At 57.6% G+C, this 22,854-nt stretch overlaps 1 protein-coding gene across 6 annotated transcripts in view; it reads right to left on the minus strand.

The window, feature by feature from the left end:
* Nucleotides 1-5: 5 nt before the first annotated feature.
* Nucleotides 6-22,854, minus strand: part of CHD5 (chromodomain helicase DNA binding protein 5) — a 56,929-nt gene continuing 34,080 nt past the window's right edge. For 3 of the 6 annotated variants that reach the window (XM_037000169.2, XM_037000167.2, XM_037000171.2), the window contains 22 exons: nucleotides 21,499-21,616; nucleotides 20,078-20,202; nucleotides 18,839-19,070; nucleotides 18,560-18,670; nucleotides 18,089-18,261; nucleotides 17,648-17,822; nucleotides 17,089-17,181; nucleotides 16,793-16,881; nucleotides 16,389-16,522; nucleotides 15,844-15,988; nucleotides 15,343-15,502; nucleotides 13,746-13,825; nucleotides 13,365-13,497; nucleotides 9,112-9,201; nucleotides 8,440-8,577; nucleotides 8,072-8,180; nucleotides 6,334-6,466; nucleotides 5,751-5,946; nucleotides 4,767-4,930; nucleotides 4,531-4,645; nucleotides 4,376-4,429; nucleotides 6-3,579 (listed from right to left, as the gene is read on the minus strand). In XM_037000169.2, coding sequence (XP_036856064.2) covers nucleotides 4,422-4,429; nucleotides 4,531-4,645; nucleotides 4,767-4,930; nucleotides 5,751-5,946; nucleotides 6,334-6,466; nucleotides 8,072-8,180; nucleotides 8,440-8,577; nucleotides 9,112-9,201; nucleotides 13,365-13,497; nucleotides 13,746-13,825; nucleotides 15,343-15,502; nucleotides 15,844-15,988; nucleotides 16,389-16,522; nucleotides 16,793-16,881; nucleotides 17,089-17,181; nucleotides 17,648-17,822; nucleotides 18,089-18,261; nucleotides 18,560-18,670; nucleotides 18,839-19,070; nucleotides 20,078-20,202; nucleotides 21,499-21,616 — 2,721 coding nt within the window. In that variant the 3' untranslated portion in view covers nucleotides 6-3,579; nucleotides 4,376-4,421. The remainder of the gene's footprint in view (nucleotides 3,580-4,375; nucleotides 4,430-4,530; nucleotides 4,646-4,766; nucleotides 4,931-5,750; nucleotides 5,947-6,333; nucleotides 6,467-8,071; nucleotides 8,181-8,439; nucleotides 8,578-9,111; nucleotides 9,202-13,364; nucleotides 13,498-13,745; nucleotides 13,826-15,342; nucleotides 15,503-15,843; nucleotides 15,989-16,388; nucleotides 16,523-16,792; nucleotides 16,882-17,088; nucleotides 17,182-17,647; nucleotides 17,823-18,088; nucleotides 18,262-18,559; nucleotides 18,671-18,838; nucleotides 19,071-20,077; nucleotides 20,203-21,498; nucleotides 21,617-22,854) is intronic. The other 3 variants (XM_037000170.2, XM_037000168.2, XR_012129942.1) reach the window with 2 other exon arrangements.

The following is a 22,854-nucleotide window of genomic DNA, read 5'->3' on the forward strand; positions in this document are numbered from 1 at the left end:
AGTGAAAATCTAGGAAAACAGTTTGATTGAATCCTTTCCCAAAGGATTTATTAAAACACAGAAAACCAAGACACAGACACAGAGTACAAAGTCGGGATTGTGTTGCTACAATCTGTCGAGCCCCCCACGTGCTCCCGAGAACTGGCGCGTCACCACTCAGACTCAGCTTCCGGCTCCAGCCCCAGCCGGGACCCTCCCAGGCGGGACCCTCCGCTGGCCTGGGGCTGCACCGGAGCAAGGGGCCCGGCCCCTCCTGGCTGGGCCCGCTGCGGGCTGGGGTCTGCGTCCCCACACCCAGGGGCTCTGGCGCACCGGGAGCGGGCGGCTTCCCTCATCTCCAGACGTGAACGCAGAGGAGCCATGGGGCTCGGGCTGTCATCTCGATGTCAGGGTTCAGGACATACACATACACCCAACGGGCCCTTTCTGGGTTATTGCACCTAAAAAAATACTTTGTTTAAAAAAAATCTGAAAACTAAGAAAAAAACCCAGAACACAACGCCAATAACTTTGGGCTGATGCACCAAGACTCGTAAACTTCTGGGACTATAAAATGGAGTAGGAACCAGCTTCCTCAAGGGAGAGAGTGGTGGGCACAGGACAGCTGCAGGTGCAGGGAGGGACCCTAGGACGTGGCCAGGCCACAACCTCGGCCCCTGCATCCTGACCAAGCCCTGTCCCTCTACACCTCACTCCTGGCACCCACGAGGCAGTCCAGTCCCCTAGCGCACCCTCAGGCCCTCAAAGAGCCCTGGATCCCACCTTCAGCAAGGGCTACAGGTATCACTGCGACAAGACTTAGCCATCCCCCAACCCAGGCCAGGGAGCCCCCAGAGGGCCCTGGGAAGGGGCCTCCGACGAGCAAGAGGGTATTACCAGGACCTTAGGCATAATCTGCAGAAAACAAAGGAACTTCAGAGGGTGGCTTGCAGGGAGGGTCTGCCCAGGGGGTCTCAAGATGTGCTTCCATGGTGGGCACGCGTGAGAGGAAGGCCCTCTGGACACGGTAGGTCCAACCCAAACCCCCCTTGTCACCTGGAAGCCCAGCAGGCAGTGCTTCCCAAGACCCTGTCCCAAAGGCAGTTTGACAAACACCTTGCTGGGCACCGGTTTAAATAAAAAGGTGTCTGGAAACAAATGCAGGCTGGCACTTTGGGATTCCGCTTGTACACTACGGCCCTCATCCTGCCAGCAGCAAAGACCCAGCCCAGCCTGAAGATGCCAAAGAGGGTGGCCACCCCCATCCCCACTCCACAGGCGGTAACTGATGAACCAAGCAGACAGTCTTAAGATCCTCTCCAAAACCAGTCAAGCAGAAGCCCCTGCCCCAACCATCTGCAGCCCCCTTCCCAAGCTCTGGGGTGCCCATCATGGACTGCTGAGCTCTCCCTGGACCAGGCAGTGCCGGGGGGGCCAGCCATGGCAGAGAAGTGCAAAGAGGGGACTGATGAGGTCGGAGTTTGCGGGGGGACACTGGGACAGAGGGCGGCTCCCAGGGAGGGAGTGCTGGCAGGGCAGGGACCACCAGCCCGTGGACGCGGGGCAGTGGGGATGCAGACCCCTGACCTGCCACCATGTGCCTCTGGGCCTGACACTCAGGACCCGTCCACTGTGGCCAGGGCACGCTGGCACGTTCCCAATGAGGCCAGCCACAGGGGTGATGCCAGTCTGAAAAGGGAGCAGGACAGGGCCCTGGGATGGGTGGGGGTTGTGGCAGTCACCCCGCTGGTGGCCTGAGCCAAGAACCTTTGCAGGGAGGCACTGCCCAGAGGGCACAACACTCACGATGTCGACGTGCTCTGGACGAGCCACAGTGGACTGGAATGACCTCACCCTTCCCAGAAGGTGAGGTCAGCCACTGGTACGGCGTGTCCTGGAAACCTGCATGCCACTTCCGGGATGCACCCCACCCGGCCCACCCGCAAGGCCAAGGTTGAGTCAGCCTTGGAAATTCAATACTGGAGTACGGGAACACCAAAATGGAAGGGCCTTGGGGGTCCAGCCCTCCAGGGGTTGAGAGAGAGCCATGTACAGATGAGGACATCTGGGGATCTTGATGGCCAGCCAGTCACCCAAGTGTCCCCCAAACAAGCCCCAAATCCTAGCCCCCATCTTGGCCAGGGAGCTGAGCTAAGCCCCCACTGGTACCAGCATCCCCAGACCCAACCTGCTTCTCACTCAGACAGGATTCTGCGCCCAGGGCCCCTCCCCAGGGAGCCCCTGTTCAAAGTTCAGAGACCCCTTCCGGGTGAACTTAGGCCTGAGGGAGCATCAGACACCGGCTGCGGCCTGGCCCACCCCTCTCCCCGCCCCCAGCTGGGGCCATCACAGGGGTCACCCCACCAGCTGGGGAGGGTCAGGTCAGGATTCCCACGGCATTCCTGGCAGCCAACAAGGCAGGAAGCCGGAGCGCTCCAGCGGGAGGATGGGAGAGCCCACTGGGTCTAGAACCCTGCCTCAGGCAGAGCTCTCCCCAGGCCACCTGAGAAGACAAGGGCAGGGTACCCTGCCCCAGGTGGCAAGTGCCCAGACCAAGGCCTCTCCAGGGACAAGAGGACAGAGATAAATCCAGGCTTCAGAGGGTGGCCTGGTTTCCCCTCATCTGCAGCCATGAGACAGCACGGAGAGTGTGTACCTGGAGGCAGGTGAGGGGCCTCCCAGGGCACAGGGCAGGGCCAGGGGCTCCTGGGCTGCTGTGACCTCCCTGCTGGGATGCTAACCACAGTATCCCTTCCCACAGTGGCCTGAGAAGAAGGGTCTGGAGGCCCCTAGGCAGACGTGCACAAGGCCCTCCCCCATTCCGGGAGCACATGCCACAGCCCCAGTCCCCGAGCCGCAGCTTGCCACGCAGGGCAGGAGCCACAGGCCCTCTGCAAGTGACAACATAGTCCAGGGCAGGGACAGACACCTGCCAACAGAGCCTCCTACCCCCCAGAGCTAGCACGTACCTGGTGGCTTCCAGCCCTGGAGGGAAGCGGGTGGAATAAATGCCCCGCCCTGACCCAGGGCCTCTACCCTCTGGCCAGGCAGTGCCCCCCAGCCCTGACCCACCTGGCGCGGGAGGCCCCAAGCAGGCAGGGGCAGAGCATGGGCAGTCAGGCAGGATGGGTGGGCAAGGGGCACCCTGAGGGCTCCTAGGGCAGACGCTGCATTCTCCCCGGCTAGGCCAAGTCTGCCAGCAGCAGGGCTTCTGGAAGCTTCCCTTCTGGTCTGGAGCCCGTTGACAGAGAGACGCAGGGCTGCAGGTTAGGCCCCAACATGTGTCACTCAACTTTTATCAAGACAAACTCGTTCAAGTTTTCAACAGGAAAGTGCAAAAGATGCACAAATAAATGAAATCTCTTCTAGGAAGTCGTTCTGGCCAAGGCGGCCAGGGCCCCGTCCTGGTGTGGGTGTGACACTGTGTGGTGCACTGGAATCAGGATGAGGTGGCACTTCTGGGCTCTGGACCAGCCGGACAGGACCGCATCCCCCATATGGTGGCACTGCTCCCTCGCCCTTTCTGTCCCAAGGTGGCTCCTAAAAAGGCGGTAGCTTTTCTCTCCCGTGGGGGTCAGGTAGGTGGCCCAGCAGGCGTGGCTGCAAGAGGCAGATCACAGGTTACATACGCAGTGGGGTGACCAGATCTCCACAGGGGAGACACCCAACACCCTATAGCCACCCACCTGCCACCTGTCACAGCCAACTAGGGTCAGAAGGGGCCCCAGAACTGAGATCAGCCAGCCTCAGGCGGCAGGCCAGGTACACAGTCCCTAGGAAGTGGCATCCCGAGGGGCGGCCACTCTGGAAACCTCCCCCACTTCCACCTGAGCGACAGTTCTTTCAGGACAGACAAGGCTTGGCGGCCACTGACAGCCCACAGGGAAGACGCCAGAGAGAACTGGATGTTTCTCAGAAGTGAGCCCTCCACCCCTCCTAGCCAGGAACACTTACCTCCAACCCTGAGCCACCCCTCCTGGTCCTGTGCAGGGCATTGATGTCCTAGCCACCCACCTCCCAGCAGGGCAGTGGAGGCAGAAGAGGGGAGACAGGGTCTGGGCTGGGGGCAGTGGTCCCTGACTCACTGCCCTGGACACAAGTGCGCACTGACACACATGTACACACAAACACCCACCCCCACGTGGACACACAGGAGCACACCCTGCCTGTGCATCCACCCCTTCGTGCCTTCCCAGCTTCCCAGGAAAATGCCTAGAAGCCTGGGCAGACACAATGGTCTGGAGACAGTTCCCTGGGCAGAGGGGCCCCAGGCATGTGGGCCGGAGCCCCAGCAGGCCCCAGGGTGTGACTCAAGCACATGGACTGATTCTGGCCAGGCCTGACTCGCCAAGCCAAGGAGGGGACCAGGGACAGCGGAGCACCGGGGAAGCCTTACCTCAGCTGGAAATGAGCGCTGCAACAGAGGGAAATCTCGGGGACGGCTAGATATCTGTCAAAAAGAGGGGAAACCTGGCTTGTCTGGTGCAGTGAGCATGCTGGGTCCCCGCAGGGCTCCCCTGCACATGCTGCCCGGAGCAGACGGGCACCTACCAGTCACATAGGGCCCCAGGGGCATCTGGTTGTAGTTGACAATCCCTCCCGGTCCGGGGCCCCGGAAGTTGGGCCCAAAGTTGTTGCTGTACATCTGAGAGGAGCCGAAAGCGCCCTGGAGGCAAGGACTCAGATTTAAAGGTCATAGGCCTGCGCCCCGACCCTCGCCCCACCCCCAGGGCACCCAGGACGGGCGTGGGGGGACCCAGGCCCAGGGCGCGTGGGCAGAACCTGACCTGCTGGATGGTGGGGTCACCGGCTCGGTTGGTCAGGCGGCTGAGGATGCTGCGCTCTGACATCTGGAGGCGGGCGGCCACCGGGGGGATGCGGGACAGCATGGAGGGCAGGCGCGTCACGTCTGCCTTCATGTCACTCAGCAGCTCCTCCAGCTGGTTCAGGACTGCGGAGGGATGGAGAGGCTGCGACGGTGTGGGCAGGGCTGATGCTTACTTACAGGAATGAGTGACGGCACTCTCTGGGCAGCGGACCCCGGGGTGGCTCCTCACCAGCCCTCCCAGGCCCACAAAGCAGGGATGCCAACTGGGGAAAGAGGGGTTTTCTTCCAAAGAGCTTCTCCCAGGGGCCCAAGGGCTGCAGAGATGAGAGCCAGACAGGGCTTCCTTCCAGGCCCCCAGCCGGCCTCTGGCTCCCAGGGGAGGCCTGCAGCCCGGGCCCGCCTTGGGCAACACGGTCAAGAGCTCCCAAGCAGAGCTGCCTCGGCAGACACCTGCCAGAAAATCCAGGCACTCCGGTGTGAGCGTGGCCTTGACTCCCTGCCCTCACCTTGACCAGCCTGGGGGCCTCCCAAAGATTTGGAGCACAGGGTCAGAGGCCTGAACCCCAGGAGGTCTCGGGCAGTTGTCCCCATCTTTAAAAATGGGACAGTAAATGTCCCACTTAAGGACATTACAAGGATTAAAGAGAGAATATGTTTAAAGCATATTGTTGAGCTTGAGGAACAAGAGATTCACAATGGAATTTTCTCTGGGTTGCCTCCCCGAGCCCAGGACTCCATGGAGCCTTCAGAAGAGGCCAGAGAAGGAAGGGCCGCCCTCCCCCACCAGTAACAGCAGGGCCTAGACGACGGCCCGTCCCATCCTGGGCAGGAAGCTACCCCTCTGGGCAGACACTCTGCCCCCAGCCCGGTGCCCCATCAGTGCCCTCACCCACCGGGCAGGGGAAGGTGCGTGGGCCTGCGTTCAGGGCGAAGGCCCGCTCACCCTTGTGCAGGACGGCATTGGCAGGCTTGTTCCCAGCAAGGGACTCCTTGGACAGGTGTTGGTGGCTCTCAGCCAGGCACTCCACCTCAGCCAGGCGGGCATTGAGGGCCATGGCTGGGTGGTTGGGGTCCTGGGTCATGTTGAGGTACGCGGCCCTCCGGAGCTGCTCCTCGATGACCAGCGCCTGCTCCAGCAGCTGGGGGCAGTGGGGAGGCACTGAGCGTTGGCCTGGTCCTTCCTCCGCCAGCGCCCACCCCCGCAAGCCAGGCCTCTGGCAGAAAGGAGGGCCAGAGGACACACGCCCACCGGGTCTCCACCCTCATCTTATCTGGGCCATACTTTAGAGCCCTCACCAAGCCGGGAGCTCAGTACCCATCACCCAGGGTGGGCCTGGCCCAGAGCAGGGACCACAGGACCCCACCGGCTGATTGACCACATGACCCCAGTGTGGACAGCCTGGTCCATGTCCAGATATACTGGGGGATGGGGGCTGCTGCTTGCTAAGTCCTTTGCCCCAGGCGCTCACATGAACCTCTTGCTGCCCCCTCCCCCACAGCAGCCACTGGCCCTGCCCGGGACTGACCTTGAACCTGCGGGCCAGGAACTTGTTCTTCATCTCCAGGTAGTTGCCCTTGTGGATCTCAGACTTGAAGGGCTCATTGAGGATCATGTATCTCGGGTCGTTCTGGATGTCCTGCCAGCGGGCATAGCCATGCCTGGTGGGGCACCGTTAAGGGCAAACCCGGCCATGGGGCGGGGGCGGGGGGCCAGCCCGGGGCCGGCATCCTGGCTGTCTGCTCTCAGGCCGGTCATTAACCTCGGCTGCCACATGAGCACACGGATGACGAGGGCACGGCCACCAGCACACCGACAGCTGCCCTCGGGGGCCCAGACAGGGCACCCAGCCTTCCCGGGGCTGACCGCTCCGTCCCCAGCCTGGAGGCCGGAAACGGCGCATCCTCACCTCGGGAACTGTGAGTGAGTGTGGCCTTATTTGGAAAGAGTGTCTTTGCGGATGTAATCAAGGTAAGAAGGGGCCAGACTGGGTGCAGGTGGGCACTAATCCAGTGACCGATGTCCTTGAAGAGGAGGAAATTTGGACACAGATGCCCAGGAAAAAGGCCATGTAGCGGTGGAGGTGGCGACTGGAGGAATGGGGCTACAAGCCGGGACCTACCTGGGGCTACAGGCCACCACCACAAGCTGGGAAGAGGCAGGAAGCGTCCTCCCTGAGATACTCCAGAGGGAAAAAGGGGGGCACAATAGTTATCTCACCCAAGGTCTCAGTCACTGAAGGGCAGAGTCAGGATTTGAACCCAGGCAGGTGGCTCCAAACGCCTTGACCTCCACAACAAGGACCCGTAAACTACGACCTCCAGGCCAAATCCGGCCCACAGTCTGTTTTTGTCAGTAAAGTCTTATTGGAACACAGCCACATTCACTGATTTATGTATGTATTGTCGGGGCTCTGCTACCACGGCCGAGCGGAGGGGTCGCTCTGCAAAGCCTGAACGGTCCATTCCCTGGACCCTTACTGGGAAGGTCTGCTGACCACCGCTCTCTAACACTCCACCTCCCACTGCAATGACCAGCCCCACTCGAGGCTGTCACAAAGGCCGGCTGTGCTGGGAGGCTCTCCCTGGGTAGCTGTGAGACCCTCTCCTCGCCTCTGTGAGGTCTGTGCACAAAAGCCTCCTTCTTGACCACCCACAGGAAATGCAGCCCCCACCAAGGGCTCCCTTTGCCACTCGCCCCTTGCCTGCCTTACCCGCAGAACCCCACACATCACTAGCTTCAGGCATTCATCTCCCCCCAGGAAATGAGCTCCAGGTAGCAGGACTTGGGGATGTTGTTCTGGCCACATCCTCTGTGCCTCACACACAGTAAGTGATCAATAAAGACTGACCGAATGAATGAATGAGTGAATGGATGAATGAAACCCTCTACATGGTGAAGCACCCTCAGGAGTCATTACTGGGAGGTGCTGGGGTCTGAATCACAGAGGAGTTACGAGCACTTGCTGTGGAGTCAGAGGGATAGGCTGTGACCTATTAGCTATGCATCCCTAGGCAAGCCCCCTGGCCTCTCTGAGCATCTGTCACCTCCTCTGTGTAATGGAATCTGACAGGGCCGCTGTGAGGATGAAGACAGCATGGAGAGTAAGGGGATGGGCTGCTATACAGGCACCGGCACTGGCACCGTCGCCATCACCAGGACAGGGCCCTTGGCTCCTGGTCTGGGGTGCTGGCTCCTGGCTTCTCACCCCACGCACCCCACCTCCATCCCTGAGGTCCTGCCCAGCCTGGTCTGGCCAAGGATACGTCACAATGCCCGCGAGCAGCCAGTAGTCATGGCGCCGGTGCCAGATGTCGTAGATTTTCCCCGAGGACACAGCAGCACGCTCCTCATTCTGCCACAGGGTGTGTAGCTCTGGGAAGTCAGCCAAGGGGACAAGAATAAGGCCTCTCACAGAGGCAGGCCTGGGAAAGCCTCTCCCTCACCACCTACCATCACCCCACCCCTGGAGGTTCAGTGGTGCAGGATTACTGGGAAAGATTACGGAATGGACTTTTACCAACCACTCATGCTTTAGTATAAAATAACCATCAGCCCAGACTCTGGGGACCCACACAGTCAGAACCTGGGACACCAACATCCCCAGTTTTCTGCCCACCGCCTCACTCAGTACCTGTGAAGCCCCCATCTGCAATGTTGAACATGAACTTGAACTTCCCATTCTTGTCCTCCTTCTTGCCCTCCTCGTCTTCCTCTTTGTCACCATTTTGCTGTGTCTCAATGGGTTCCTTCTCCTCAGCTTTGGTGTTATCTGTGCGAGGACAGAGCCACACTCATTCATCCATCCAGAACTCACAGCCCAGTAGCCTCACTCTGCCAAGCACAGGGGACCCAAAGGCAAGCGGGAGTCGCGTCTCCCATGCTCACAGGCGCATTGCCAAGAGGGGCTTTAAACAGACAAACCAGCAGCGCCCTCAGCCCTGGGCAGGGCGGTCTGGCTCGGGGGACCAAGGGCCCCTCCCCCACCAGGTCAGAAGCACCTGGGGTGGGGGTCGAGGTGACTGCACTGTTAAAAGCAGTTTACATTCAAAAACAGCAGCACTGCCTTAGGGCCTGATCTGAGGATGGCTGTTCCAGAACATTCCAGCACAAAGCTTCCAGCAGAGCTGCCGATGATGCTCCGGCCAAGCTCTGTGACCAGCTCCAGGCTCCCACCCACCAGCCCGGATCAGGGCCTGAGGCCGAGGGGATGGCACCCAGGAGGCTGTCGGAGGGGCCTGACAGCGTCCAGGGGATGGCCTCAAAAAACCAAGGGACACAGGACAGAGCACACAGAGCCCCAAACCTGGCCTGAAATCACTGCCGTCCCCTCTGCCGTGAATCAAGCTTAGCTCCAGCTTATCCAGAATTTTCTCCTTCTCAGGAAGTACTTCTTCTGCAAGACAAAGGGTTCCATAGAGTGGGGAGGGGTCCGGGAAGGACAGAGGGGACCCTGGAATGGTGGCTTTCCAACTCTGTTGTAGCCACACACAGAACCTTCCCTATCCGTCAGTGTTACTCAGGTGCCACCAGGAAAGGTCCTCTGGGAGGCTGGGCAGGGGGCATGGACCTCCCCCCACCCACCTAGCGTACCCTCCCCCACAGCGTCCAGAAGCCCTCCAGCAGCAGCGAGGACCGGAGGGCTCAAGTTGTGACCACATGGCAGGCCTTCATCAACACAAACCCCACAAACACCCAGAAACGTCAGGCAAAATCTATCACATTAAAAAAAACATGGGTGAGGCTCACAAGAAGGAAAGGGAATTGCCAGGTGCCATAAATGAAGGGAGACTAGAAGCTCGAGAAGCACACCCTGGGGGCTCTGGGCAGGGGGTGGGCAGGTGCCTGGAGGGCTGCGATCTGACACCAGACAGAAGAACGAGGCCTCGAGGCCTCGAGAGCCAGAGATGCAGGAAACTGGAATCAGACCAACACCCTCCGTGCGCTGTGTGCTCTTCGCAAGACAGTTGCGTGCAGTGGCTCACGGCCAAGCTGAGGAAGGCTGCGTCCCCCATGGAACCACTGCGTCCCCCATGGAACCGGGGCAGGAAGACCAGTGGGGGGTCCAAACCCAGCATAAAGGCTGTGCAGGCTGCGAGATCTGAATGGTGCTGCCTCAGCAGAGAGCGTGCCATAAAGACTGGTCCTGGGTCAGCCAGACCACCAGGGAGGCCACTGGGCCCTGAGCTCCCGGAAGTAGAGGGGGGACATTCCCACCACCCAACAGAAACAGAAAACAGTTCTCCATCTGCCAGAGTGAGAGAGAAGCAAGATGGAAGAGGATCCACAAGTCAAAAAAAAAAAAAATGAGAAGAAGCCAGGTAAAACTAGAAATAAAACACACGATCATTGACATCGTAAACATTTTCACTGAGACTTCTAAGATGTCCTCCAAGACTTCCCGGCGCTGAAGTGCAAGCCTCGCGGAGCCCTCGGGCAGGTGAGTGAATGTGATGGGCTCTAGCCCGGTGAGGCCATGCGAATCAAGGGGTGCTGTTTTCGGCGGCTAAGGTTGTAACAGTTTGTTTTGCAGCCATAGAAAACGGTACAAATGGATACGTTACAAACAGCTGTATAAAGGTGGAAATGAAAGCTAGATCTGAGATGATTCAAAATGCCTCGCAGAGAGAGAAAACAAGAAGGGGGAGACGTGATAGGCTCGTCAGCCCCCGTCTTTTGCTGACCCGGTACCTGCTTTCTTCATCACATCTGGAGTCTGCTGGTGAGCAAGACGTACTTCTGCTTATTGTGGGTCGCCTGTCTCCTCCACTAGAACACAGATCCCATGAGGAGGTTCTGGCTGTTTCGGTCCATTGTTTGTGCCCCCAGTGCCTAGGGTAGCACCCAACACACATCAGGCCTTCAGTACAGACTGTTAGATGAATGGATAATGAGTAAGAGCAATGCCAGGGGAAAATAATCACGGGGGAGGCAAAGATGATTCAAAGAGGGACTGGCAGAATTTTGTCATACTTGATGACAGACAGAATACGCAGCTTCAATAATCACAGCGAGCTGCAAGCAAGATAAAACTCTCATTGGAGTGAACCTTCACAGGACCAAAGGCACAGAGGCTATCTTTAAAGTGGTCTGTCCATGTTAGGAAAGATAGAAAAGACAGGTATCCTACAAAGGAGCAGCCTTCTCGGCACGACAGAAGCCAGGATACACAAGCAGCAACATCCTGAGAGTGCTGAGGGAAAACCCCATCCCACTTTGAATTTTGCTGACTATTATTCAAGAGTAAAGGGAAAACAATGCACAATAAGAGAAGGGGACATGCACAGAAATTTGCTGAGCACGCTATTCAATGCCTGTACATTAAGAGGAAGGACATCACACAAAGCAACAATGAAATAAGCAAACAAAAACCGCTGTGAATGTGGGAAGACTGAAGTGGGGATTAAAGATTTAGAAAAAAGCATAATAACAAACGTGGGAGGTTTAAACAAACTAAAATTAAAACATTGGGCAACAGCACATGGAAAATGGAAGGGAGTATATTAGACTGAAAGTTGCCTACAGTCCTTGTATTATTTGGGAGGAATATTTGTTAAAAATGTAAGAGTGTAACATAGAATTGACTGTATTTCCCTTTTCCCACCACCTCCTTTAGAAAGTTTGTAAAGAAAATATGACCAATCTAAGAGATGGCAGGAAGGAGAAAAAAGAAAAGGTGAGGGTGATAGGAAGCACAAAATAAGAGAGTAGAAATTCATCCAAATATCTACAAATATTTTAATAAATGTAAAGGGATTAAATTTGCCAGTTAGAAAAGATTCTGTGATTTAAAATGACAACTCTTGCTATACATTGTTTATAAGAAACATACTTAAAACATAATTACACAAATAGATGAAAACTTAAGGAATGGGAGAAAATACTTGCAACTCACATATCTGATAGAGAACATGTATTTATAAAGCATTCTTATAACTCAACAATAAAAAGACAAACAACCCACTTAAAACATGAGCAAAGGATCTGAAAAGACATTTTGCCAGTAAAGCTAAACAAATGGCCAATAAACACATGAAAAGATGCTCAACATCTTTATCCATAAGAGAAATACAAGTCAAAATCACCTCAGATACTACCTCCCATCTACTAGGATGGCTATAATCAAAAGACAGATAAGGGCAAGTGTTGGTGAGGATGTGGAGAAATTGGAATCCCCATACATTGCTGGTAGGAATATAAAATGCTGCAGCCACTGTAAAAAACAATCTGGCAGTTCCTCAAAATACTAGAGTTACCAAATGAGCCAACAATTCCAATCCTAGTTATATACCCAAGAGAAATGAAACCGATCGCCACAAAAAAACCTGTACACAAATGTTCCCAACAGCCAAAAATTAGAAACAACTCAAATGTCCATCAATTGATGAATGGATAAATAGAATGTAGTATCTGTGTAAGATACACAGAATCTTACCCAGACGTAAAAAGGAATGAAGTACTAACACGAGCTACAACATGGATGAACCGTGAAAACAAAGAAGCCAGACACAAAAGGGCACATGTTTTATGATTCTATTTACATGAAAAATCCGGAACAGGCAAATCCATAGAGACGGAAAGTAGATCAGTGATTGCCAGGAGTTGAGGGGAGGAGGAAATGGGGAGTATCTGCTAATGGGCACAGAATTTCTTTTTGGAGTGATGAAAAGATTTAATTTTCTAAAATGAATTGTGCTGTGGTTGCACAACTATGAATATACTAAAAACTACTGAATGGTACACTTTAAATGGGTGAACTGTATGGTATGTGAATTATACCACAATAAAGCTGTTGTATATATGTTTTTTTCTTTTTAAGGATAGGAAAAGATATACCAAATACATACTAAACATAAGTAAGATTGATCCAAATCAGCCTAAATAAATCTTAAAGCAAAAAAGTATCAGGAGGGATTAGTGGGTCATTCCAATAATAATTAAGGCACAGGCACACTTCACCAGAAAAATATAAAAAAACATGAACCAATATGCACTTAACAACTCACTCTCAAATGATATGAAGCTAAACCTGGTCTTACAAGGAGACAGAGATTAATCCACAATTAGTGACAGATTCTGACACAAGTCTCTCAGACTTGACTGATGAAAGCAAACCAAAAATGAGTAAGGATATAAAAAATTTGAACAACACTCTAATGCATTTATTTAGAACTTTATACCCAGCAATCAGAAAACATTCTTTTTAAGCACACTTGTGCATTTACAAAATCTGACCATATTTAAGCCAGAAACCGGGCTGAAACTATATCACACAGACTCATGCATTCAGATCACAATGTAAATGAGACAGAAATCACTAAAGGGACAGCCCAACAACTCCAAAACTGTACAGTAGGAAAGGTTAAAGCCCATGCACAGAGCCCTGAGCCCTGGCTCTCCCCTCATCCTGGGGCCTGTCACACTAGGACAGAGCAACACAGAGTCCACCACTCGGCTGGGGAGACAGGCGGTAAAGCACAGCCTGGGCACCCCCTTCTCTGGCCCAGGGCTGCTGAGGCCAGAAACTGCGTTGAGGTGGGTGACCGTGGGAAGCCAAACCTTTTAATAGCTGCTCCGGGGAGGGCTGGGCCTTCTCCATCTCCTCCCGCCGCTCCTCCAGGGCCCTCTCCTTGCCATCTGGGCTCTCATGCTTGTCGTCACCCTCCAGTCTGTCCAGGGAAGCTGGCAGGGCCTAGGGAAGACAGGCTGGGGATGCCATAGGGCCTGGGGCTTCAGAAGCATGGAGGCCAGGGAAGGGACACTGGGCCAGGAACCTCCTCTCCTGGTTCCATCGTTTGCTCCCACATCCTACCCCAGACCCAGAGGCCTGGACTCAGAGCCAGGGGCCTGGGTCCCAGCCGCTTGGACAAGGCCTAAGAAGGTTCGCAGATCCCACCCACACCCACGCCCGCCAAGGCCAGATACCAGCATCTACCATACCTGCATTTCTGGGGGCTTCTTTGTCTTCTGCACCCCCGGCTCCTTGTCATCCATGTAGCCCAGCTGGGCTTCCATTTTGTCTGAAAGATCAAGAGCAATAGGGTAGAGAGGTGGGCTCAGGCAGGGGTGGGGAGAGGAAGGAAAGAGTGCCAGAAAGGAGAGGTGGGGCCTGGCCCTCGGGAGGTCCGTCTGGGCCCCCAGGAAAGGACCAGTGAGCCAGAGTGCCCAGGCCAGGCCAGCAACATGGGGAACCCTGGAGGACCTTCGGTCCAGTGAGGCCAAAGCCAGGGGCCACTGGGATAGGGCTGCCCAGAGCAGGGTCTTCCGTCCAGGAGGGAAATGAGGTGGGTGGGGTCCCGGGCCGAGTCAGGACAGCTGGGTGCAGTTCCAGGTTCCCGGCTAGCTGACCGGCCATGTGCCTCCTCTACGCTGAGTCAGTTCTTCACACACGGCCAAGCGCTAGTGACACCTGTGCTCCCAGTAGCCCTGGGAGGTGGGCACTATCCCAGCCCTCACCATGGCTGAGAAAACGGGGCTCACACAGTAAGTGACCCAAGGTCACACAGGGCCAGGAAGCAAACCCAGGCAGGTCCACCTGCAGAGGGCACACTTGTGCCCAGGAGATGTCCTCGGAGGCGCCTGCCACCTGTCCCCTGGGGATAGGTAGGTGGGCCCCAGGCCTGAAAAGTCCAACTAAGGGAACCAGGAGCTTTGCCCAAATAAATACAGGGACCACTAAAAAGACTCTCAGAGATAAACAGCCCGATTACGGAAGGGCAAAGAATTTGGACAGACATTTCTGCAAAGATACACAGTGGCCCCCAGCACAGGAAAAGATTCTTGGCATCTTCAGCCATAAGACAGATGCAAAGCAAACCACAGGAGATACCACCTCACACCCACAAGGGCGGCTATGCACAGATGTCAGGGAAGTGTCGGACAGGATGTCGAGGAGCCAGAAGCCTCAGACATTGCTGGTAAGAATGGAAAGGGGACAAAGTTTGGCAGTTCCTCAAGATGTCACTCCACGTGACCCAGTGATTCCACTCCAGCCATAGTCCGAAGAGCAGTGAAAACACCTGTCCTCACGTGAATGCAAATGTTCATGTGAGTCACAGGACCACTCACATTTTCCACAATAGCCAAAAAGTAGAAACAACCCAAAATCCATTAGCTGGATAAACAAAATGTGCTGAATCTACACAATGGAATATTACTCGGCCATACAAAGGAGAGACGCGCTGGCACATGCCACAGCCTGGACGGGCCTGGGAGACATTATCCCAGCGAAAGAAGGCGGTCACAAAAGGCCACAAATTGTGTAACTGACATGAAATGTCCAGAACAGGCAAATCCAGAGATGGAAAGTAGATGAGTGGCTGCCAGGGGCTGGGGGGAGAAGTTGGGTATTGTGGCATGTGGATTACAACCCAAAGCTGTCATTAAAAAGAATGACTCTGGCAGCCAACCCTTCCGCAGACAGAAGCTTCGTGGGAGAGGGAGGCAGCCCTCTGCGAGGCGCACAGAGGGCTCGGGGTGTCCTTGCGCCTTGTCGCCCATGACCCAGGGGCCCTCTCCCACTCATCGGAGTGCAGACCTGGCAGGCCCGGCGGGGCAGCTGGGAGGTGGGCTGGGCTGGCAGGCACTGGCGTGTTGGGATCAGAGGAGATGACCTCACCCGGCTTCTTGCCCTCAGGCCCCTCAGGGATCAAGTCCGGGGTGCTGTACCTCCCATTGACGTGCTCAAACTCCTGGACCTGAGGCAGGTGGGAAGGAGCAGCTCAGACCTCAGGGCCTCAGGGCAGCTGGGCCATCCCAGGCTTGGGGTAGATGTCACCTCCACCCAAGACTGGCCTCACCCCCACCTCAGTCTCCCTGTGTGATCTCCCCTCTGTGACCTGCCATCCTGGCTTCCAGCCTGCCCCCCAATTCCCCACCCAGACAGGCACCCTGGGCCAGTCTCTCTAGCCTGACCCGGCCCCTGGGCAGCTGTTGCGACCCTGAGGCAGGCATTTGTCCTCTGCCTGCTGACCCCCAGGGACACACCAGGGCCACGGGCAGCCACCAGGAAAGGCCCAGGAAAGGCTTACTCACCCACCTTCTTCCTAACTAGTGACATGACCCCAATGCGCGTGAGCACGTGCTGCCTGGAGAGGCCCTCACGGGGCACGCCGTCCGCAAAGGTCTCCGCGCCGTCAGCCCCCGGCTCACACAGGTGCCGCATGAAGAGGGACACATAGGCTCTGGGGTGGGGGGGACTGGGGCTCAGGGGGTGGGGAGTCAGCAAGGACCCTCTAGAGGGCAGGACCCCCAAGGGACCTCCTGGCTGGAATCATCTGTCGCCTGCCTCCCAACCAGGCTTGCTGGTCAGGCCCCCAGGGAAGGGCAGAGGGGGTCTCCCGTGGCAGGGGACCCCCCCAGAACAGCCCTGGCCCCAATAGCCCAGATCCTGTCCCCGCCGTTAGCACCAGCTGGTCTTTCAGAGGTGGCTGCTCATCCTTCTCTGCTGAGACCTGAACCCGGCCACCCACAGATCAGGCGTCCGTGAATCCCCCCGACGCCCTCAGCCTGCTGGGAGCCCAGACGCACTGCACAGCCGGAGCCGGGCCAGTCCGGGCTCTGGGCCGCCACAGCCCCCTTTACCTGAACTCCTTCTCAGTCTTCCCTCGAAGGTCCCGCACCAGCCAGTGGGAGTTGAAGGCGTCCTGGGGGGGCATGCCCCAGCGCATGATGGCGTTCAGGAAGGCCTTCCGCTGTCGGGCGTTGAAGCCCAGCACCTGGACGGCAGGGAGGCGGGGAGCAGGCGGGGAGCGGAGAACTCAGGGACCAGAGGGGAGGCAGCAGGGAAGGGACCAGAGAAAGCGGGGCCTGTGCTGGGGCAGGACCCGTCCCAGCCCCGCCTCTGCCTGGCTGTGCCCCTGGGCAGGCCCTTAGCCCCCCACCAGCACCCCCTCATACTCAGGGGCAGCAGCAGGGGTGAGCTCTTTGTTCAGAGAGGGGAATGAGATGAAGGGATCTGGGAAAGCGGGGGTGCAGGCGAGCCCCACCTCGATGTTGCCGCCCACACGGGCAAGAAGGGGTGGCAGGGGTTTGTCCCTGTCACTCTTCAGCTGCCTCCTGGACTGTCGCCGTCCACCTGGGGAGCAGCCCCGCCACAAGCCCTCAGTGGGGCCTCAAGTGTCAAGCCCCTCACCCATCCCACTCATTCCAGGATGACAAGACCCCTCGGGACATCCTCCAAAGGACAGGTGCCTGTCCTGATGCCCCCAGGGACCCCAGATGACCCCCTGCTCTCTGACACACGGCCCAGCCCCGGCCCAGGGTGACCACCTCTGAGACTTACTCTGTCCCTCTGGCCTTTCCTCAAAGTCCTCGTCCTCATCCTCAGAGCCAATGGAGTATTCAGACTGGTTATCTGAGAGGTCGTCCTGCCACTCTGCGGGCACCAGGCCGAGGGCAGCCGAGTGAGCCACCCAACCCTGAGCCTCCACTCCCAGGGCCATGCCAAGCCCCCGGGCCTAGCCCAGTAATGAAATGGGCTCGGAGTGCTTCCTGTGAGCTCACGCAGAAATCCCAGCCACCCTCACTGCATCCTGAGCGCCATACCGTTATCACGCCAGGTACGGGCAGAGAAACGGAGGCTTGCCCAGGGCCATTCCACGAGCTGTGAAGTCACTGCACCACTGTCCGTCTTATTCCCCCCAAACACCGGCACCCCACACCTGCTGCAACCCGTTCTCCAGCACCCAGCACCCCAGCTCAGACCTCCTGGCAGCTCCCACTCGTCAGCCCAAGGGGCTCCCTGCCCCAGGGACGTCCTCTCCACTGGCAGCCCTGCTCCTCCCCCAGGGACACCCTCTCCAGACACCCTCCCATTGGCAGCCCTGCCCCAGGACACGCACCCTGGTCCTCCTGGGAGGCGTCATTGTAGTTGACCTGCTTGCGGACACGCTTGCCTTTGCCCAGGTTCCGGGCCAGGTCCTCCTGCTGCTGCTCGTAGTGGTGCCGGAGCAGCTTCTCCCAGTAGTCGGGGTCCACGTTCTCCTCCTGCTTGATGATCTCCCGCTCCACCTCCTCCTGGGGACCCAGCGGCCAGGGGCTTGGTGGGGTGGGGCCAGAAGGGGGCATCTCTGCCCCCGGGAGGCCTCACGCTGCCTCCACGCCTCTCCCTGCAGGGACTCCAGGATGAACTGCAAAGCCCGACTACTCCAGGAAGCCTTCCCTGATCACCCTAGTCCCAGCTGGACCTCCTGCCCCCGTCGCAGTCCCCATTTGTTCATTCACTCGACAGGCTAACCGGGCGGAGACGAAGGGGGCTGCCGCGGGGCAGGCCTCGGGCTTACCACGCCGTCCTCCTCGCGCACCACATACTGCGCCACCTTGAAGGAGCTCAGGTACTCGTTCATGTTCTGCAGCTCCGTGTCGTCCGTGGCATCCTGGTTCCGGTCCAGTAGCTTGGAGATGGCTGCGTCATCATAGTGGATCACGCTGCTGTCCTCCACATCCTTGTTGTCCCCTGGGGGCAGACAGGGCGAGGGGGACAGATGGGGAGGCCCAGGTCCGGCTGGGGGTCCCCACTGGGACAGATCCCTGGGGTGGTCCTTGCCTTTCCCTCCGGCCCTCCGCAGAGGAGCACAGCGACAGAGTGCATGCCCAGGAACAAGCCCAGCTGCCCACCACCTGGCAGTCCACAGGCAGCCAGGTGAGGGGCCAGGGTGGGGCAGACCGGGAGCAGCAGGGCACGGGACCCCCTGGCCCTCCAGGAACGGCCGCCAGAAGCGCAGGAGTGGGGGGCTAGGCGGGCTAGCCCCTACCTGGCGGGGTGCTGCCATGCTTCTTCTTTGCGCTGGCGGCCAGGGCTCCCCCTTTGGAGGACTGGACGTCAGGTATGGGCGTGACTGGCCTCTGGCCCTGAGACATCATGCCTGAAGGACAGAGGCAGAGGGCTGCAGGGCGGGCGGACGGTGCCCAGCCAGCCACCCTGCCCTGCCCAGCCCGGCCAGGAGGCAGGCACAGGGAGCCAAGGAGAGGGAGGCTGCGAGCTGGGGCGGCCCCGGGAGGGGGCCCCACGGTCTGGCCACCCCACCACCCACCCTCCACATCGTCCTTGAAGAGCTCCTCTGTGCCAAACTTGAGGATGTCATCCAGCTCCTGCTTGGTCATGGAGCCCGACTTGGAGCCGAGGCCGGGCCGCACCACCAGGTGGGTGAGCATCATCTTGCGCTTGGCCACCTGCGTGATGCGCTCCTCCACCGAGGCCCGGGTCACAAAGCGGTAGATCATCACCTTCTTGTTCTGCCCGATGCGGTGGGCACGGCTGAAGGCCTGGGGGTGGCAGGCAGCTCAGCAACCACGCCTCAACAGAGGCCCGGGGTGCACAGCTGGGTGCCGCGTTGTAAGGTCGGACGCGTGTGAGCTTCTCAGCAACAGCCGCGTGACTGCGTGATGTGGGTGCACCAGGGCGGCTGAGCCCACTTCCCGGGGGCGGTACCTGCGCAAGTGGAACTAGACGGACCGCAGGGGCATTTGAGGGGCAGTGGGCCAGGGTGCTGTGAGGCTACATGGAGCCCTGACAGTGGTCATGGGACCAAGGGGCTGCACCTCCCTGGGAGTGAGCCCCTAATGGGGCTGCAGGACCAGGTGCTGGGGACACACAGCCACCTTTTGAGGGCCACGTGGCCCAGGAGCTGCCCATATGACTGGAGGATATACCCAGGGTTCTGCATTAGGGGTCTGCTGGCATGTATCATTTTATAAGCCCTGTGTGATTATCACACATGCAGTGTGGGGACTGTACAGGTGTACACGTGTGGGCATGAGACAGGAGTGTGTGTATACATGTGTGTGCCTGCATGTCCCTGGGGAGAGCGGGGCAGTCGGGACAGCAGGATATGTCTCTGCTCCCACAGCCTCACAGCCTCCCGAGCCTCCCATCCCTCCTCACCAGCCCCATTGGCCCCTGTCCTGTCTCTTCCTCTCCCCACCTCCAACACGCCTTGTTGCCCCCACTGTTTTCCAGGTTCCCTCCCAATCGGGCCCCCTCTGGACCCCAGGATTTCCTCATCCTGCCCCCCTTCACAGTCTTGGCCCTGAGAGTGACAGGACAGACCAGGGGTTATCGCCAGCCACACGGATCACTGTATGTCCGCAGACACGTCCTCTGTCCTCTCTGGGCCACTGCTCACCTCCTAGGACCCCTCTTGAGGCTGAGACCTCGAGGCTGGCCAAGGGGGAGTGAAGCCCTGAGGTGGTCCTCGGGGAGGGAGGGAGAGCCCAAGGACCAGGGGCAGCAAGGGGCCTGCCTAGAGGGTTCCGAGGTCAGGGCCACAGACCTGAATGTCGTTGTGTGGATTCCAGTCCGAGTCGTAGATGATGACGGTGTCTGCCGTGGCCAGGTTGATGCCCAGGCCACCAGCCCGGGTGGAAAGGAGAAAGCAGAACTGCTGGGCCCCAGGGGCTGAGGAAGAGAGGAGGGTGAGCAAGGGCCTCAAGCAGGGGTGTAGGGAGAGGGGGACAGCAGAGAGAAGGACAGGAGTGGCCACAGGGGGCGGCTGTGGCCTCATCACAGACAGCAACAGCCGCGGCTGTGTCCTGGGTGAGCAGAGAGCAGCCCACCTGAGCCCCACTCAGCCCCCAGCTGTGCTCTGGGCCCTGGCCCAACAGGAGGGAACCAGAAGGGAAAGGGAATCTATTTTCAGAGCCCACACAAGGAACAAATTGCAAACAGCCAGCAAACAGGAGCAGAGCGCTCACTGAGGGTCAGCCCCCAGGAGGCCCTGAGGCCCAGGAGAGCCCCATCCCTCATGCCCTCCCAGCTTCCCCGGGGCCAGGGGACCCTCAGATCACGGCTCCAGGGCCCGGGCCACTGTCTCGGGACAGCTGGCTCTCAGGACCTTTGGGGCCTTTCATTAAGTGGACTGACCACGGTCCCCTGAGCTACAAACAAGTCTCCGGTCCGCCCAATGCCTCAGTCACACCCACTTCTACGTGTGGCCGGGTCACGGCTAGGTCCTGAAACTCTACTTGCTTCACCGCTGGTAAGTGGGCAGCAGGAATCGCCGCTCTGGGTGCTGGGGCAGGGGGCCAGCCCTGTTCTGAGGGTGGGACCAGGGAAAGGGCATGTGGCTGCTGGCCGCAGACCTGACACCGAGGAGGCACTGGTCCAGCTGACCGCCTCCCCTCTTCCCTCTCCACTCGGGGTGGGCTCCCGGCCTCTCCACCTGCCTCTCCATCCAGCCAAGGAAGCAAGCAGACCGGGGGTTCTGGCATGTGCAGCCTGCCCCTCGCTCCCCGGCTCTCTAGGAAGCTGCCGCACGGTTCACACACTCCAGCCCTCCCTGCCATCCCTTTTATGGCAGCAGGCTCTGTCCAGCACAGCTTGTAACTGCTGGTTTTGCTGGTGTCGGTATCAGAAGCCCACCAATGCCAGCCAGACCCTCAGCACCAGCTTCATCCAGTAACAAAAGCTCTCACGTCCACTCTGCCCTTCTCTGGTCGCTTCTCAGCTCTGAACAGGTGTTACCTACTGGGCCCCTTAGCACCACAGCAGGCCCTGGAGGGTCCCTAAAATCAATTCCTTTTAGCATTTAAAACTAAGGGGCAGCTTTTCGGACTGAAGAACTGGTAGCCTTCTTCAGCCCTTTGGGGAGCAGCTGATCCAAACATTGAATGGGTGACCTGGCTACGATCTGAGCCTGGGAGAAGAAGCAGACATGGGGTCCCAATCAAGAACCCCTCAGTGAGGCAGGGGTACCGTTAAATCTGTCGATCGCCTCTTGCCGGAGGCCCCCGGTGATGCCCCCATCAATCCGCTCATACTTGTAGCCCTCATACTCCAGGAAGTCCTCCAGGAGGTCCAGCATCTTGGTCATCTGCAAGGGACATGGTATGCCTGAGAGGCTGCCCCAGAGCAAGGACTCCCACGGGGCTGTGGGCAGGAACTCCATGACAGTTTGCAGGTGGTGGGCTGACCGGGGAGACAGATGGGACCCAGGCAGACCTGACACGGGGCTCTCTGGAGAGAAGCACAGGCTCCCCCTGAACCCCCAGAGCCACTCACTCCATCCCCTACACCAGCCCCAAAGCCATCTGCCTGAACACAGCTCAGACCCTGGGCCTCCCCACTCTCACCTCACAGAACGAAGTCCCAAACCCTCCCCTGGCATTCCAGGCTGGCAGGACTTGGCACCCCGTCCATCTGGGCTTCATTTCCCAATGCTTCCTTTATATCCTCTAGCCATTGCCAAACACCTGGATGCTCCCTGGAATGTGCACCCCATTACTGCCTAGGGGACCCAAACAGCATCTCCTCTGTGAGGTCATCCCTAAGTTCACTCCTCCCTATGAGAAGAGAAAAGCAGTCCCTTCTGAGCTCCCACAACCCTGTGTATTTCCCTTCACTCTTGAGAGATAGTTTAGCTGGATACGAAGTTATCAGTAGCCATTTTCCTGCAGGGTATTGAATATTTTGCAATTGTTTCCTGCCACCCGCTGTGGCTGATGAGAAATCTGAGGACAGACAGTCTGTCTGTCACTCCTTTGTAGGTACCAGGTCTGAATGCTATGGCTTCCCCACGACGAGCCTAGAGATTCATTTACACTTATCTTGCCTGGTACTCCACAGCGCACTGCAGATCTGAGACCTCACGCCTTTCTCCAGGTCGGCAAACTGTCACTGAATCTGGCTTCTTCACCATTTTCTCTCTATGTTTTCTTTGACTACTACTGTTGGAAATCCCTGGAGACTCTCTGGGCGTCCACCACGGGATTCCTCACTTTTATCTTTGTTTCTCTGTGCTGCATTCTGGGGAAATTCCTCAGTGCCAGGTTCCCATTGTTTGGTCTCTCTCTTCAACAGTGTCGAGAGTTTATCCAGTCTGTTGAGGTGTTTAATCTCAATTCCACACAGATCCTTTTTCTAGCCAACTATTCATTTCATTTCCTCTTGCTTGTGCTTGACTGATTTCTTCATGATTTATGGGTGTTACTCCATTATTTCTGAGGATCCTAAATACGTTTATCTGAAGTCTTTTTCAGGCTATTCTATTATTCTTTTTCATCCGGGTTCTATGCACTGCTTCGTGAGATGTCTTATTCAGTGTTTTCATGA

This window comes from Manis javanica, chromosome 4 (genome assembly GCF_040802235.1).
Source record: "Manis javanica isolate MJ-LG chromosome 4, MJ_LKY, whole genome shotgun sequence".
Classification (NCBI taxonomy): Eukaryota; Metazoa; Chordata; class Mammalia; order Pholidota; family Manidae; genus Manis; species Manis javanica.